The sequence below is a fragment of the Mycteria americana genome, chromosome 3 (assembly GCF_035582795.1).
Source record: "Mycteria americana isolate JAX WOST 10 ecotype Jacksonville Zoo and Gardens chromosome 3, USCA_MyAme_1.0, whole genome shotgun sequence".
Lineage (NCBI taxonomy): Eukaryota > Metazoa > Chordata > Aves > Ciconiiformes > Ciconiidae > Mycteria > Mycteria americana.
The window spans coordinates 109702647-109719272 of NC_134367.1; the positions used below are offsets into that span (position 1 = coordinate 109702647).

The window sequence follows — 16626 nt, forward strand, 5'->3', positions numbered from 1 at the left end:
AGGGTGACACCCCCTCCTCGTCTCCCCGCCTGTCCTTCCTAAAGAGCCTGTATCCTTCCATTCCAACACTCCAGCCATAGGAGCCATCGCACCGTGTCTCCATGATGCCAAAAAGATCATAGCCCTGCAGGCGTGCACACATCTCTAACTCCTCTTGTTTATTTGTAATAAATAATAATAAAATAATAAAAATAAATAATATTTGTACTGGTAGTACTACCGGTTCTTTCTCATAGCAAGAGGTTTCTAGTCTTTAAGCAAAGTCCACACTGGGTTTTTCTTGCAGTTTGTTTTAGAGGTGCCGTGGCGAGCAGCGGAGATGCTGCAGGGACCGGTCCCCAGGCCGGGCTGCTCCTGGGGGTCTGTGCACGGGGTGTTAAATCCGACTTTCCTTACGGGGCAGCCCACCTGCCCCCCTCGGCCACATCTGTCCCAGGACAGGCTCCTGCTGTCCCGTGCTTGCATGGACAACCAGGAGGGACCGGAGCTGCCTTCAGGCTCTACAACCTGACTTCTCCTTCAGTGCAAAACCAATCTAGGTTTGTTTTTGTGGCCTTTGGTCCCAAGCACTGCCTCCGGCGCTGCTCGTGGTGTGGCTGAGCGGGAGAGGAGCAGGGGAAGCGCGTGGCTGTGCCAGGCAGCTCTGACGCCCCTGGGTGCTTTGATATCCTTGAGCGCAGAAATCGCAGGGTGGCACTAGGAAACCGCTCCGCTCGAGCCGCAACGTAGTGCTAGCCAAAAACGTAAAGACCGAAAAAAAAATTCCTGGTGTGGGGCTGCCTTTGGTGGGCTTCCCTGCAGAAGGGGGATGGAGAAGCTCAGGTCTCTCCCGGGGGTGCCCCCCACCCAGCCTGGAGCCGCCCGCAGCCCCGGCTCTGCTCCCACCCTGCCCTGCTCTCTGCAAAGCCAGTTCCCCTTTGTCAGGATCTGTCCCCGGCGCAGGGTCCTTCCCTACTCTTGCTTCTACGCAGCACTGCTCCCAGCGTGTGCTAGGGTAACCAAAGCTGGAGCCTGATCCCCCCCCCAAATCATCACGGACACGAAAGCCGGCTCCTGGGTTGTTCCCAGGCTGCTGCAAGCTGCGCGGGGCAGACACGCACCGTAGACCAGGCAAATGCTTCCTGTATGCCTTTATTTGCAAAGTTACAGTATTTTTTTACAGGCACTGTGCGTTGGTGTTTCAGACCGGTTCGGATTTTTCTCTGTATTACCAATGACCGAGAGGGGGGGTGGGAGCGGGGAAAATCCCTCACAGCAACCGTTCCAGCCTCCAGAAAGGCATAAGACATCTGAGAGGAACAATCTGCTTCTTCTGAAGCCACAGAGCGAGGAATCTGGTCTATAAACAAGCTTAAAAAATAATATACATATATAAGAGCAGCTTGAAGCTAAAGTACAGCGATAACTGGTACATACCTATGCATATCTGTTCACACCCTTTCTCCAGAGCTGGAAAAGGGATGGTTTAAAAACTAAAAACACAGTTTAAGTAAAAAAAAAAAAAAAAGGAGGGATTCCATGCATTAAGTTTTAGTGTTTTGTGCAATTAAAATGGGATGAAAATAAATATAACTTAAAAAAACCCAACCTTTTCCATGACAATAATGGAACAGAGGCAAGTCTATAAGGCACTTCCACATGGGCTATTCTAGAAAGCCTGGCAAAGAGCTAAAACAGTGCAACCATTTACAATGGCATTGGATGAGCTAAAGACACCTGTCTGGTGAGATATGAACTGAGAAAAACCTTAGGAAACTTCAGTCCTCGGGAAAGAGGCTGCGGCATGGCTGCAGACGGCTCAACGGCCAACTCCTCCTCCTCATTGCTGCCAGGAGAAGACCTCTCCCACCGAGGATGCTGGACCCAGCGGACGATGGCAGAGGGGCTCTGGAGCACCACTCCTCAGGAGCGAGATGAGACGGTGGGTTTGGGGATGGAACGGGTGAGGGATTTGCGGCTGTCGAGCTCCTGCACCACCTCCAGCACCGCACGCTCCTTCTGTCCTCAACGCCAGGGACTCCCCAGCTTGCCCGGCAGCCTCCCCTCCCCACCGTCCTTTCGGTCACTGACCTTTTAGTGAGCCAGCTCTGCTGCGAGCAAGCCGCTTAGTTCAAATGTTCCAGGAAGTTAAAAAATAGCCTCCGCCCTAAATAGGGAACTGGGTGTTTTTGCAGGAGCGGGAGCGCAGAAGCCGTACGCGCAGCCCGAGCAGGCTGGGAAGCCAGCGGCGAAGAGCAGCGGCAGAGTCAGCCAGCTCCGCGGAAAAAAAAAGGGAAGGCACGGGGATGCCTGACCCCAACCCTGCTTCGCCAAAGACGACTAACCCGGCCACCTCGAGCGCTGCTTTGCTGCTGTAACCCTTCGCCTGCCGCTGATAAAAATTACAGAGATGCTCCAGGCGGGAGGGTCGCCCCGGGCCAGGTGCGGGCATTGGCGGCACTACCCCTGCGCACGTGCTCGGCTGCTACCAAAAAAAGACTGATCAACCTGGATGGCTACTTTAGGTTTCATAGTAGTCCCTTACAAGCTATTTTTCTCTCCCCCAGCCCTGTCCAAAGTCTTTATTCACCATGGAGGGCTGGAGACCCCAGCTAAGCAGCTGGAAGCAGCTCCTAGCAGGGGAGCTGGGTCTCTAGAGAGGAGCTCGAAGTGTTACCTACCACGCCAGCACACCCAGCAGCGGGCACGTGGGTGGGAAGCACCTGGCCACGGTAAATACCTGTGCCCGACCACGTGGTCCCGCAGCAGGAGGGAAACCCTCGCCATCCAGTGCCACCTGAAAATAACTGAGCAACCTCTACGGGATGTCTTGAACACAAAGAAAAACCCAAATCTGCCCTTCTGGCATCAATTAAGGACTCGGCCCAGCCAGGTCCCTCGGTTGAAAGGTGCTGGCAAAGACAATTAAAGGGCTCCCACCCCAGTATCCTTCGTTGTCTCCAGGCCTCGCTCAGGCACCCTGGCTGCCAGAGGGTCCTGGGCACGGCCACTGAGTGTTTTCGGGATGAGGCTACTGATCCCAGCGCAGGGAGAGGCTCCTTCCTCCGCCAGCCCTCTTAAAATCAGGCCGTGCAAGAGACAAAAGCGCGATAGGCAAAGCACGCGCTTGCCTAAGCAACCCCTCCGGGCTGCTCCCGGCCGGCACGGCCGCCTGCTCCCACCAACTTTGCGAAGCCAAGGTTTCAAGTTCAGCTGTTGTTCTGGCAGGTTAGTTCTCTATTTACATGGAGAGGGGGGGAAAAAAAAAAACCCAAGACAACCTAAAAAAAACACAACAAAACCACATTAAATAGGGAGAGTATAGCTTTCAAATGGGAAGGGCGAGGGCTGGAAAGTGTCTTGTAGTGCAGTTCAGAAGAGTCAGTCGGGGCAGGTTGGGGGTAGTGGCAGAGTCAGACGCGCGGCTTTAATGCAAGTCTTCGCTCTGGGACAACTCTGTCAGGATCTGAATGAGGTTGTCCAGCCCCCAGAGGTAGCCATCCTCTCTGTTCCCTTCCACCCAGGGCACGTTGTGCTGGAGAACTTGTCCCTCCGGCAGCGGGGTGGTTTTCCCAAAGTCAATCATCCAGACTTTGGCCTGTTCCTTCTTGTCGTGAATGAAGAGGAGGGAGCTCCCGATTACCTGCGGAGAGGAGAGACCAGTTAGTGGTGCTCCTATTGCTCATTCTCAGCCAGCTTCAGGGCTTCCAGACGCCTTGTCTCAGGCTGCATTTGCAAGAGGTGATGCTGAGATTTTGCATGAGCAAAAGCAATCTCTGTGTTGCTGGCTGTGTTTGCACATGCAAATCGGGTATTCAGGCAAGCTGATTTACTCATACCCGGCTCCTGGCAGAAGGAGAGGATCAGAAAAACACGGGCATGAAAGACAGAGATGTCATTTTGGAAACTGAGTCAAGGTCCCCAGGGAAGGGATGAGATGAACTGTCTCAGCCTTCAGGTGGGGATTTTTTTCCAAGGCTGGTTCTTTGTGACCGGCTTGTGCCATTCACACTCACCAGCCCTGCAGACATCACCACAGGGACGCCTACGTCCCACGTACAAATTACTTGGAATGTGCCGTCTCCTGCCTGAAACACCATCCAGTTGCACCCAGATTCCCCCTAGAATATTCTCCTGGCTTTCACAGGGCTCTGGGGATGCAAGTTACAGAGGTGCATGTACATTAATTTCCTTTCCCATGAGTTCACTTGGCTACATCTGCTTTGAAGCGCTCTCTCATATCCTGACCGGCCTTTGGGAAAATCCTGCAGCAAGTATTGGCCTGGGCAAGCCTGGGGAAGCCCGTGGGTGCATGTGGGAAGGTGAAGCACATCACCTCTGAGAGCAGAAGTCTCACGGCCTGTCACAGCGGGATGGGACCCCACGAGCCCAATGCTCACCACCCACGGAGCAGAGAGATGCTCAGCAGGTGGGTGCCTCCAGCTCAGCCCCCTGGCCCATCCCGGCTCGCAGTTCCAGCCAGGCTGCTGCCCAGCAGCAGCCCCACTGTGGCTTCCCAATACTTGGGGAACACGTATCGGTGTCAGGTCATTCGCCATCATGCTCTTCTGCTGAATCTGCTCCTCCAGTCAGAAGATTTTAGCAGGCGGTACTGCAGAAGAGCACCACCGGGCGTGCTGCAGAGCTGTCCCAAATGAAGATTGCTTTCCAAAGTACGTCCAATGTGCATGAATTGGTGGATTACGAACTCGCTTGCCCTTGTATCACAAATAGGAACCTTGGTGACCAGAGTGCAATGGCTGTTAGCAGACAGGACACAGTGTGCTGAGAGCCAGGAGCACCCCACAAGCTGTGCAGATATGCAGAGGAGCACAGCTCTAGGGGCATCCAGCTGGTGTCAGCCCTCCAAAACAGCAGCACTAAAAGTTACCGGGGACTCCCACGTCTGTGCTATCAGCAGGGTTTAGTTTAAGGTTTGCCTTTAGATGAGGGTTTTGAATGGGAAGCATGTACTGTTTGCAAAAGCTATTATGAATTTACATTTTTGAGGAGACCTCCTCCTCCAGCGCATTGGGAAAACATCCAAGGTCCAGAGATATGTATTATTTCCCAGAAATGCTTATCTTTAGCTCTTCTCCTTCTAAGCTCTTATAGGCCTCTCTTGGCCAGGACAGAGCATTTTAACTTTAAGGAAAAGCCTTTTGCTGACGTTCTTTGCTTGCCTGTCCTGGGTCGCCAAATTCTCCTGCAGCTCCTCAGAGGAGCCCTGCCCAGCAAGGGCCCTGCGGAGGGACACGCAGAGCTTGGCTGACCTTCTGCTGCGCTTCATCTCGAAGTGGGACGGAAAGTCAAAGCTATTGCTTTTTAATTTTTAAGGAGTGGAAACTCCTTTCAAAACCTCCTTGAAAGGCTGTTTTGTTTCTGTGTTTTCAAACGAAACCCTGGCACTTGGTTTCAGGGAGCATTTTGCTTCCCATGTTGAACTGACCTGAAACCCTTGGTTTCGACATTTCCCTTCCAATTGCCTTACAGGCCCTGCCATCAGAGGGCACGGCCCCATCTGCCTCCGGCTCCCGGCAGGACCCTCCGTGTGTGGCCAAGGCCGAGGTGGCACATGTGGCTCCAGCTGAGGGACAGCGGGCTCTCGGAGCTGCGGCTCTGCTCCCTGCGAGTCAAGGGTTCCTATGCCCATAGGCAACACGTGCCAAGGACATATGCTCTCATGTTTTGTTAAGCAGATGCAATAGCGAATACTCTTTGCCAATGAAAAAAAATCAATAAAATTATTTAAGTACATTATCGAGCATTCCAATTCCTGTTGAAATGGCCAAAAAATGTAGCACTTCCTCTTTCTTTTTCCTCCAGAACTGAATTTTCACTGTAGAAAATGTTGATTCCATGGACCTCGTTTCTGGAGGAAAGTCCTTCCAAGGGCAGAGTCCTTACCGTGGTGCCCCAACCAGCTCAGCAAAGGCAGTTGTGGGATATCTGCAATTTATGGCTACGATGAAGCCTTGTTTGATCACATGGAGCAACTGGCAGCCCAATGATACCTGATGCGCATTCAGACAGGCATTTCTCTCCAGAAAACCCCTATACTTTTACACTAGGGATTTTCCCAGTCATATAAACCCATAAGCAGCCCAAATTCCTCCCAGATCACTTTTAATCTGTATGAACATTGGTTTTCAGTAGATTTGAGCCCATATCAGATGCATGAACATTATATCAGTCATCAGCTGTATTTCCACCTAAGTATTATATAAACAGGGGGCTGAAAATATGGGTATAAGAATAACTTCAAAATTGCAGAAATTTACAGCCTCTGACTTTGACTTCTCTTCTCTCCTTGGACAAGCTGAGATGAAACTGTTCGCATTTCCAGGCAGATCTATTTCAACACAAGTATTACCTCATGGCACTTGAAGAACGGGGATGTCTCCAGGGTAGCACGGATGCCCTTCAACCGGTTAAGGTAACTGTTCTGGAATTACAAAAAAAAAAAAAAAAAAAAAAGAAAAAAACCAAGCCATCAGCGCTGCAGGAAGCCTACATAAAAACTGCTGCATGGGGCAGACAGGAAAGTCACCCCTCCTAGCATCCTCTCCATGACACCACGTTTGCATGGAGAGATGCTGGGGGTGTCCCTCAGCCACCCTGCGCTCAGCATGCTCCCACAGAGCTGTCCCCTGGGAGGGTGTCCCCTCTTTTTTGGGATCCGCTTATCCTTTTGGCCTCTACAGCATCCTGTGAGCTCCTGTGGCTTCCAAAACTTAGTGAGAGCATTTGCTTTTGCTGAACCGGTGCTTTCTGCAGACTTTCCCTGCTGCGTCCACGGTGCTTCTGAGGAGGGAACAGCTCATTCAGTCTGCACGTGCCGTGCCGTGCATGCACAGCCAGGCTGCTTTTTTCTCTCACCTGCCCTCTTTTTAATAGGTCAGCTCTTCACCTCACCTGTCATTTTATCACTCAGTCAGTCAAGCATTGCGAGACACTTCTGTAACTCCCTATCAGCCCTTCTGCAAAGCTGGTACCATAGGTGGAAGGGCTTTCACACTAGTCAGCATGCAGGTCAAGACCCACGTGCCTGTTCAAGCATCCCTGCAAATTGCTGGAAGGCACTAAATGTTCTCCGGGGGCCCCTTTGATAATTTGATTTTGACGCTTAGACAGAAGAACTAAGCCCAGGAATAGGCACAGCAGGTATCTGGGCACTACAATACACCTACATTTTGACACTTTGACTGCGTGGGGAGATGTGGGGGTCACTGTATTGCAATGGTTTGGCCAAGGAGCCCCATCCAGAGCCAGGGCATGATGGTGTGAGTGTGCTCCGAGCTCTTTGGGGATAAAATGCAGCCAGGCAACTTAATTTTCAGATCCAGGAATAATCCCTAGGTAACTCTTGTCAAAGCAAACATGCCAGTTTGAAGGAGGCAGTGCCAAGGGCCACTCCAGCTGGAGCCTTGCATTTGTAGGCTTTATATAGTACAGCTTAAAATGGGAGCGCTTTGTCAAATAAGATATTTGACACAGTTAGTGTAAATTGTTTACAGCTACATCTCTTATTCTCCTGGCAACGTAGAGAAACTTGGGAAATGCCGACTGCAGCTCGCCCATGCAAAGGGCGGCTGGCGCAGGCGGGGGGATGCCCTGGCACCCTTCCTGCGAGAGCGAGCGCAGGGCAGCCCGCTCTGCCAGGGTGGGAGCCCCCACCATCGCACGCTGGGGTAAAGAGCGGGCTCAGAGGCTGCCGCCAGCCCCAGGGACGAGGGGGCAGAGCGCGGCTGTGCCTCCCCAGCAGGTTTTGGGGCCGACCCTTGAGCATCCTCGGGCCTGGCTCAAGCAACGCTGCTGCAGCAAACACGTCCCCTCCCAGCCCTCCGCTGCTCTCCCCTCACCCCTGCGCCAGGATGGCATTTCTCTTTGCCATTTTTCATGCTTTTTTAAGAGGGATTGCTCAGGCTGCAGCCTCTCAGGGCAGGGAGCTGAGGAGCCGAGGCCAGCCTCCACAGAAGGAGCCCTCTCCAGGCAGCCTCCCCAGCATCCCCCACTCACCAAAACGTTGCGGTTTCCTCTGGTGAACTCCCTGAAGGCCTCCATGACTTGTTCCTTTGTCCGCGTCTTCTTGAAGTCCCGGTTCACGGTGCCATCCTCTTTCTTGAAAAGAAGGGAGAGCGGTGAGCGGGATGGGGAGGGAGGGAGCCGGGGCAGGACTGATGTTTCAGCAGCCATGCATGTCCCTGAGTAGGATGCGACCAGCCTTTTTGGCAGCTGAAGGACCTGTCTATGGAGGAGGGATGAGCGGAGGCAGCAGCTCTCTGCCTTGCACATCCCAAATCATCCCACAGCTCTGCTGCATTGCCCTCTAATGCACATGGCAAGTCTCCACCATCACACGCTCGCCGAGGTCACCGGCAACGTGGACAAGCTGCCTCTCACGGACCTGGCGCTCGCTGCCAACAGAGGCTGGTGACCACCCGTTTCTGGCCACGCTGTGCCCAAATGGCTTCCCGTCGCTGCTGCGGCGGAGCGCAGGCCCTGGCACCAGCCTCAGGCTGCACCCCTGCTTGGGGAGGAAAGCAGAGCACAGCCACGGCAGGACAAAACTGAGCGTGGACGGAGACAGCATCGCAGGAGCAGGCACAAAAACCCCTCCACGAACCACTGCAGCAAGGAGAAGGCGGCAAGGAGCAAGCCCCACGGCTGTCTTGCCTCACTAGTGCTTTGCTAGTCCGTGGGCAGCAAACCCTCCAAGGCAGCAGCCTGGCACCGAGATGCGGCGAGCGGCCTCGTGTTCTCCCTCCGCCTCTTCCCCAGAGGCACATCGGTGCTTGGCCCGCTGCAGGGACGGCACGGCTTGGTCTGCTGCAGGGACGGCACGCGGCCCTGACCCGGAGGCTGCTGGCCAAACCTCTGGGCAGCTTTGTAGGTCGCTCCCCGTTTCCCCGGTCCTACTGGGGCTCTGATTTTTAGACCAGCAGGTTTCATTATGTGGAGCGGCCGCGGGTCAGGCAGGCAGAGCTCGCTTCCTGGATACAGGGGCTATTTTAAACCACATGTGCTTGTGCTCGCAGCTCCGCCTGCAGACCTCCATCCCACCGCTCCGGACAGCTCGTTTGCACACAATAGAGTGAAGGGACGGAGGCCAAAAAGACATCCTGTGGGCTGGGGAAGATGAAGTAAGGATGAAGAAGCAGAGCAGAGACTGGGGAAGGAAGAGAGCACAATGAAATCACCTGCCCCGGAGATTTATGTGCCCTGGCAGGACTTGGGACCCATCCAGGGAAGTGCCCCGGGATGGGGCCATGTGCATCCCCCTGGGCTGGCCGTGGGCATGGTGGCCAGTCCAGCCTGGGGGAAGGCCGAGCGCTCAGGCTGCGGACAGCTGGGCAAGGTGAGCCCGGCACCAAACCCACACCTGATGTGCAGTTTGGAATGAATCACACAGCCCACTTCCAACTTCCGGCTTGCGTTTTGTGCAAATGTTAACTGAGGTGATAACAAAAGCAGCGTGTGAAAGGTCTTAGTCTCCAGGAAGAGCTTTGTTTGCACGGGGTGCAACCAGTTTGCACAGGGCTTGAAGCACCGGCTTCCAACCACCCTGGACCCAGCCTGACCACCGTGCCGCCACAGGGTATAAAAGCAAGGCTAACGGCTGGCAGAGCACGCCTCGGCAGGGGCCGGGGACCACCTTCTCGCTGGAGACCTCCCTGCCGTAGCAGCCACCCTGCCGAGGGACCGAGCAGAGCCAGGTTCTCTGCCTTCGGCGGTCTCTCGCGAGGCAGCAGGCTGCAGCAGCGCGGGCAGGAGGCCTCGCCGAGGATGCTCTGGTGGCACGTGCGCGATGTATAGGGGAAGGGTGCTACGCCGCTATATGTCCATCACGTGAGCCCTGACGTGGCAGTTCAGAAATCAACCCACCCCCTCCCTGGGGGATGATAGATATCAATTTGGCAAAGTGCCACAGCACTAATTTCACATGTAAAGAGCACAACTTTCCACAAAGCTTCCAAGAAAGGAGATGGACTTCTAAGTGCTCCTAAAAATAAATGAAAACCACAGATGGCCGTTCAGATAAGGCAATCTAGGCTTCAGGAAAGCTAAACAGCCTATCCGTAACGCTGCTCCCATAATTACCCCCCCTCCCGCCCTTTCCTTGCCCAGCCAGACGCTGCGGCCGTGGGGCTGACAACTGCCACGACATTTACAGGTGTCCGAGCCCCGAGGGGGCTGCCTTCCACACAGCAGAAATGTGAGGGGGGCTGATAAGGGCTATCGCAACCTCCGCCCCACCGGTGATTCCAGTTTGCGCTGGTGTCACTGGGGCAGGCTTCACGTCAGCCAGTTCCCCCTCCGGCACTGTGTCTGGCCTCGGATGGGGCTCGCGAGCCGCCTGTCTTGGGAAAGTCAGGTGAGAGGTTTCAGGGCTGGTTCTGGGACCCCACAGACATCCCAGCATCAGGGAATACCGTCCCACCATGGCCTCCCTGCAGGCAATGGTGAGTGACTCTCAGACCAGAGCAGATGCTCGGGAGCAAAACTTCTTGCAATGAGCTCCAGTAAGCTTCAACTGGGTCACCAAGGATCACTTGTATTACTTTTAGCAGGGTAATTTTATTAATACCTACCGTTTCTAAGAGTTTCAAGCTACTCCAGAAAGTTAGATGAGTGTCATTATCTCCTTTTGCAGAGGAAAATTTTCATTTTAAAGAACCACCGGATCCTCGACACCACTTGGGAAAGCGAGAGCTCGGCCAGGAAAAGGTCCCCATCCTCATTTCCAACCCCGAGCTGCCTGGTCACCTCACCTGCCCGCGCTGTCCCGAAGGGAAGGCTACTGCTGCTCCCCTTCTTACTCTGTGCCCCCTTCCAGCCCATGCACCCAGGGCCAAATCCTGCCCTTCTCTTGCATGGCAAGGTGCTCTCCTGTAGCAGCCTCCGGCCATGAGTGAGGGGCAGGGCAGATTCACAGAATCACAGAATCATATAGGTTGGAAAAGACCTTTAAGATCATCAAGTCCAACCATAAACCTAACACTGCCAAAACCACCACTACACCATGTCTCTAAGTACCTCATCCAAACGTCCTTTAAATACCTCCAGGGATGGCGACTCAACCACTTCCCTGGGCAGCCTGGTCCAATGCTTGATAACCCTCTCGGTGAAGAAAAATTTCCTAATATCCAGTCTAAACCTCCCCTGGTGCAGCTTGAGGCCATTTCCTCTTGTCCTATCACTTGTTACCTGGGAGAAGAGACCGACCCCCACCTCTCTACAACCTCCTTTCAGGCAGTTGTAGAGAGCAATAAGGTCTCCCCTCAGCCTCCTTTTCTCCAGGCTAAACAGTCCCAGCTCCCTCAGCCGCTCCTCATCAGCCTTGTGCTCCAGACCCTTCACCAGCTTCGTTGCCCTTCTCTGGACACGCTCCAGCACCTCAATGTCTCTCTTGTAGTGGGGGGCCCAAAACTGAACACAGTATTCGAGGTGCGGCCTCACCAGTGCCGAGATTCACCCCTTCTCTTCCCAAGGAAGCATCCACAGCAGGAAAGAAAACATGGGGAGACTTCTCATTAAATAATATTTTCCTGAAATTTCCTCTGAGGGCTCAGTAGCAGCTCAGGACACCGAAGGCTCTTTTCCTAATGCGGAGACTCGACCCCAGAAATAAGGCAAATACAGGGATACAGCACAGCATGACCAGCTCTACAGCCCTGCTGGAAAAAAAGCCAGCCAGGACCCAGCGTGAACTGTTAATGCTTTAGCTTAGGGGCAAATAATCCAGAAGCTGAGGAACTTAAGGAGAATTACAGCACTTAGAGCCTTGATCAAATTAGGCAGCCCCCAGCAGCAGTAGCAGCAGGATTACTCCTAGGGGCCAGCACTTCTCAACATTTTTCAATTAAAGGGCTGCCTCACCTCTTTGAAAAAAATCTACTGCTCACGTCGCACAGCAGCTCACTTATGGTCGGCTAAAACAGAGGTGCAACTCTCACCACTCCTTTGTGGCTTTTATTTCCCTCCACAGTGTTTTTTGGCCTGTGCGGGAATACGGTTTGGGTTTTTTTACATTTTTCGTTTCAAGCAGTTCACATATGACCTGCTTTTGCCGTAAAGCCCCCTAAACGTCCCCAGATCACAGGCTGAGAAGCACCACTGGAGGCCAAGGATATATCACGTTGGACTATAAATAGACAGATATTCCCGATTATAGCAAGAAAGCAGGGAGAAGAAACAGTGCATGGGAGCTTTGGTCCCAGCTGGCCCACTCCTTTTTTATATAGCCTCAGTTTTATAATAAGCACCAGCAAAACAACAGCAATGGGAACGCAAAACAGCAGCAATGGGAACTAGGCAAAGGGTTGTCCCGAGCCGGAGCAGCTCACAGCACGCTTGCGGGCACCCACGGCAGAAAAGGGTCTTTGGGAGAGCTGGGGAGATCGGGGAAGAGCTGCACAAGCAGGCAAGTGCCCTGACGCAGGGTAGGCACCCCAGGAAGCTGTTGTGGGGGAGCATGACCAGCAGCATCCCAGGCAGAGGCATGGGACGGGCAGGGGTGCCTTGCGTTGCTTGCCAGAAAACTCTTGAAGGGGTTCAGCCCAAGGGCTGCTCCTTGGGTTTCTGAGGGTGGTTGAGTTAGAGATAAATGCACTGTCCTCTGCTGGCCGTGAAACAGTTGAATGAAGAAGGTGCCCTCCTCCCTGTGTGCGACATGCTCTGCTGGGCTTCCCACAGCCCAGGGACTTTGTCCTGCGCAGGGGGACAGACAAGTCCCTTCCCGCGGGCGGTTTGGTATGTGGGCAATCAGTAGTGGCTCTGAGTGACCCACTCCTGCTGATCATCTTTGAAACCCGCGGTCTAACATCTGCATTTGTTTGCTGTTTGACCGGTGAGGTGAAGGGGAACGCTACCAGGAAAGTCAACAAAATCTGCTGTAAAGGCTTTTTCAGGGAAGAGCTTCATTTGTTTTAATTCTATCATTTTGACGCTGCTATCTCCAGTCAGGAGAGGTGCAGGAGTTTAAGGTCATGGAGACCCAGACGGGCATTCTGGGAGAATCCTGCCCAACTCAGAGAGGAGAAAAATGATCTGTGATCAAGAGAAAGAAACTCCTCCAATCAAGATATGTGCAGAAATCGAGCCATCGTTTCCGCTAAGAGCAAGTGGCTGCCCTGAGCTACTGCCTGGGCCCCCAGCAGTGCCCCAAGCCTGAATTACTGCAGGCATGACTTGACCGAGCTCCCCTCGGCTGCCAAGCCCATGTCATGCCCAGGCACACGATGAAACTCTTAGCTCAAGCGTGATATTACCTTTAATTCATGTTGGCTGGCTATCAAAAGGCATATGCCATTGCTAATGTTCACGCAGGTCTTCTATCACTAACACAACTGCTCTGCGGTTACAGACCCAACTCTGTTCAAGTGCCAGCCAGGACATCGCTCTCACCGCAAAGTCTGCTTGCCAGGAGAAAAAATCCTGGGCTGGCTCATCTAACGGGGACACAAAAGCATCCCAGCAGGTATCTCCAGAAATGCGAGCGTTAGCTCTGAGCAAGCGCAGTCAGCAGGTTACACACGCACGCAGGTGCCAGCGGAAAGCGCTGCTGCTTGTGTTCGCCCCATTTCATAGGGCTCAGCTGCTGAATTTTTCCAGACAGGGATGTAAATACAGCCTCCTCACCAACTGCAGCTAAACTCACAGCTCCAACCACAGATCAGCACACTTTCAAGATGGGACTTGGATTAATGGCTCAGCCTAGCAGCACGGCAGTATCAAAAGCAAACAATTAATTTGAGTCTTGAAGTTGGAGGACTGCACTTTGCATTTCACAGTCATGGAAATCAACCAAGCGGCTGATTTAATGAGATTACAGCTAAAACTTCCCTCTTGCATTGATGCCCTGAGCTCAGCTGCGCTCTCAGAAGAGCGGCGCTGCCCTGGGCCAGGTGCCTGATGAGGGAGGTTTGGCTGCAAGGAACGGGGATGTCCTGATGTGACACAGTTTCGCCACCAGCTTGCTCTGTGTGTGCCTCTGTGCATGAGTTTGGTTACCGAACGCTCCCAGCAGCTGTTCCCCCCGCTCTGCACACCTGGAGCAGCCTCACCTTTATCCCCTCGATCCTGAAGCCCAGCGTGGCGGTCGAGCTGATGGTCTCCCTCCACTGCATGTAGCGGGGCTTGGTTACTGCCCGCAGCACGTTCTCCTCCTCAGTGGGGGCATCGGGGTCCACCTCGATCATCTTCTGGTACATGTCCTTCCTCAGGCTCGGCTTCTTCCGGGCCTTTATCAGCTCCTCCTCCAAGTATGTCCTGCAAGGAGTGAGGAGGGGACATTAGCAGGGCCACAGGGCCACCACACAAGGTGCCACACGCCCACAGACAGCCCTTGCCCCAGGACCCAGACCTATCCAGGACAGCTGATCCCTACAGCGTAGGGCAGCATAGGAAATAATGGAGCAAACCTCGTTGCAGGTGAGTTGATCCTGATTTAATTAGCACCCCATCATCAACACCTGATATCTTTTCAGTTCATCAAGGGACCGCAACCACAACCAGTTTGGCAATAACAAGGGAGGTTATTTCTCACAGGTGCCCACGGCGTTGCTGCTACCCCTTGGTCCTGGGGGCCTGTCCCCCAACGCTCAGCAAACCTGAGCAGCGACTTAGTGGCTCTCACAAACTAAACATGGCTTTGAGGATGTGCCCAGGGAACTGCCCACGTGCTCTGGGACCCGGCTGAGTTGAAGGCAAGAGGGAGGTTGCTGCGTCCCAGCCCTCGGCGTTAGCTGCTGCTCCCTCCGAGCTTTGGCCAACGTGGGCGGCTGCTGCCAAAGCTGCTCCTGTGCCTCTCCTGCGCTCTCCCACCCCCTCACCCTGCACATCACGAGGGCTGTGCCTCACCGGCTGCTGAGCAGGGTGTTTTCACCCAGGGCTGTTCGGCTGATGATGATTTTGCCCAGTATAGGTCTGTTTTAAGTGGACTATCTAGCAAAAGCTTCCTGTACAGGACAGAGCAGAGGAAGGGATGCAGCCTTGGCCAGGTGCTTACCGTCACCCCCGGGACCACGGGGTGCAGCCTGGATGGGGGAAGGAGGATGGAGGGTGCAGAGGAGCGTGCAAAGACCTTGGTTTTATGCATCCTTCAAGAGGAGCACCGCTTTGTGCCAGCGGACACTGGTGGAGAACTTCTGCACTCTGGCATGCAGAAAACCATCGCCCACAAAATAATACTTCCTGCAGCAGTAATAAACCACTACATAACTCCTCTTGTGGCTCCCAAACCTGCCCCAGCTCAGCCTGGCAAGCGCCCAGGCTTTCTCCAAACAGCTCACCAAGCCGGGTGAGATGTCTCAGCAAAACGACACAGGAATGACCCTATCTGTCACCTCCGTCCCCCCAAATCCAAACCACTCTACACCTCCCACTAGCCATGCCCAGCTCTGCAGAGGGGCCGTGCCCTCTCCCCGTGTCCCTTGTGCCAAAATTCCAGCACTGAGCGGGCGGTTCACCTCCAGAACCAAGCAAAACGCACGGGGAGGATGCTAGGCAGGCTACGTGGGACAGCATTCCTGTGTTTCCCACAGGCTTAGCAAGGCAAACTGGTGTCTTTTCTCAGGGCAGGCATATGATCACTGAGCAGACATCCCCAGGGCATCAGCCCCTTTGAAAAACACTCCAGATAAAAGCGATGAAAGGCTTCAGCTGACATCACCAAACCCATGATTTCTGGGCAGACAGAATAAAATAGTAGAATAAAGCAGCGGCGTGCTCAGAAGTGCTGCTCATGCCGCTCAGAAAGCGAGATTTCCTTTTGATGAGAATGACAGATCGTCTATGTCTGTGGTTCAGTCCCCCTGCGTTGCTCCAGGCTTGAACCATCACCAGGGCTTAAGAAAGACAAAGTTTTGTTTAGGGGCAACTGGAGGAGGCTGCCGCATCCCAAAGCCAGGTTGGCAGGAAAAAACCCAAACCTGCATCTGCCTGGCAGCAAGCTGATGGCTCAGAGGACAGGTTTAATAGCCCTGAGGTTAGTTTATCTGCCAGAGCCTCTCCTGCCTGGCCACGGGGATGCCCCACTCCCCGGCATTAGCCCAATTCACCCTCCCTCACCAGCTCCTCCCACAGCACCATCTTATTTAACGATGATGATGCCTGGCACATTTGCTCCCGTGCCTGTTGTGCCTGTCTTAGCTCCAAAAATCCAGGTGCACAAATCACCCAACCTGTGATTTGTGCATGGGAGGGTTTCCTCCTCCCAGACACAGCTGCAGAAGCACCCGGGCAGCATGACCAGCAGCTCTTCTTCTGGTGGCTGTCATCTCTGGCTTCAGAGTGGGTCCTGTCTCCTTCCCGCAGCAGCATGGTGTGTGCCAGCCGGGGCCACGTGGCTGCGCCGGGGCCCCCTGCCCTTCTCTCCACCCCTCCGGTGGAAAGTATTCCTCGCCTCTTCCCTGCCGACAGCCTGACACGCCAGTTCGAGTTTCACATCGGGAGTTCGGGAGGGGAAAAAAAAAAAGATTCCTCCCTCCCTCCCACAGAAACCATCAGCTTTTCCAGCAGCGCGTCTCCACCGCGTCTGGCCTGCGCCTTAGCCAGCGAGGGGGGTCTCAACCCGCCCTGCCGCCAGCCTGCAGCAGACCCAGGGCCGAGCGGTGGCCCGGGGCTGCTCCAAAACTGGCAGCTGCC

At 54.1% G+C, this 16626-nt stretch overlaps 1 protein-coding gene across 1 annotated transcript in view; it reads right to left on the minus strand.

Moving 5' to 3' along the window:
* Positions 1-1113: 1113 nt before the first annotated feature.
* ITPKB (inositol-trisphosphate 3-kinase B) overlaps positions 1114-16626 on the minus strand; it is a 70722-nt gene continuing 55209 nt past the window's right edge. Inside the window, exons 5-8 of the mRNA XM_075496531.1 lie at positions 14046-14250; positions 7999-8100; positions 6353-6424; positions 1114-3622 (exon numbers count right to left, since the gene is read on the minus strand). Coding sequence (XP_075352646.1) covers positions 3407-3622; positions 6353-6424; positions 7999-8100; positions 14046-14250 — 595 coding nt within the window. The 3' untranslated portion in view covers positions 1114-3406. The remainder of the gene's footprint in view (positions 3623-6352; positions 6425-7998; positions 8101-14045; positions 14251-16626) is intronic.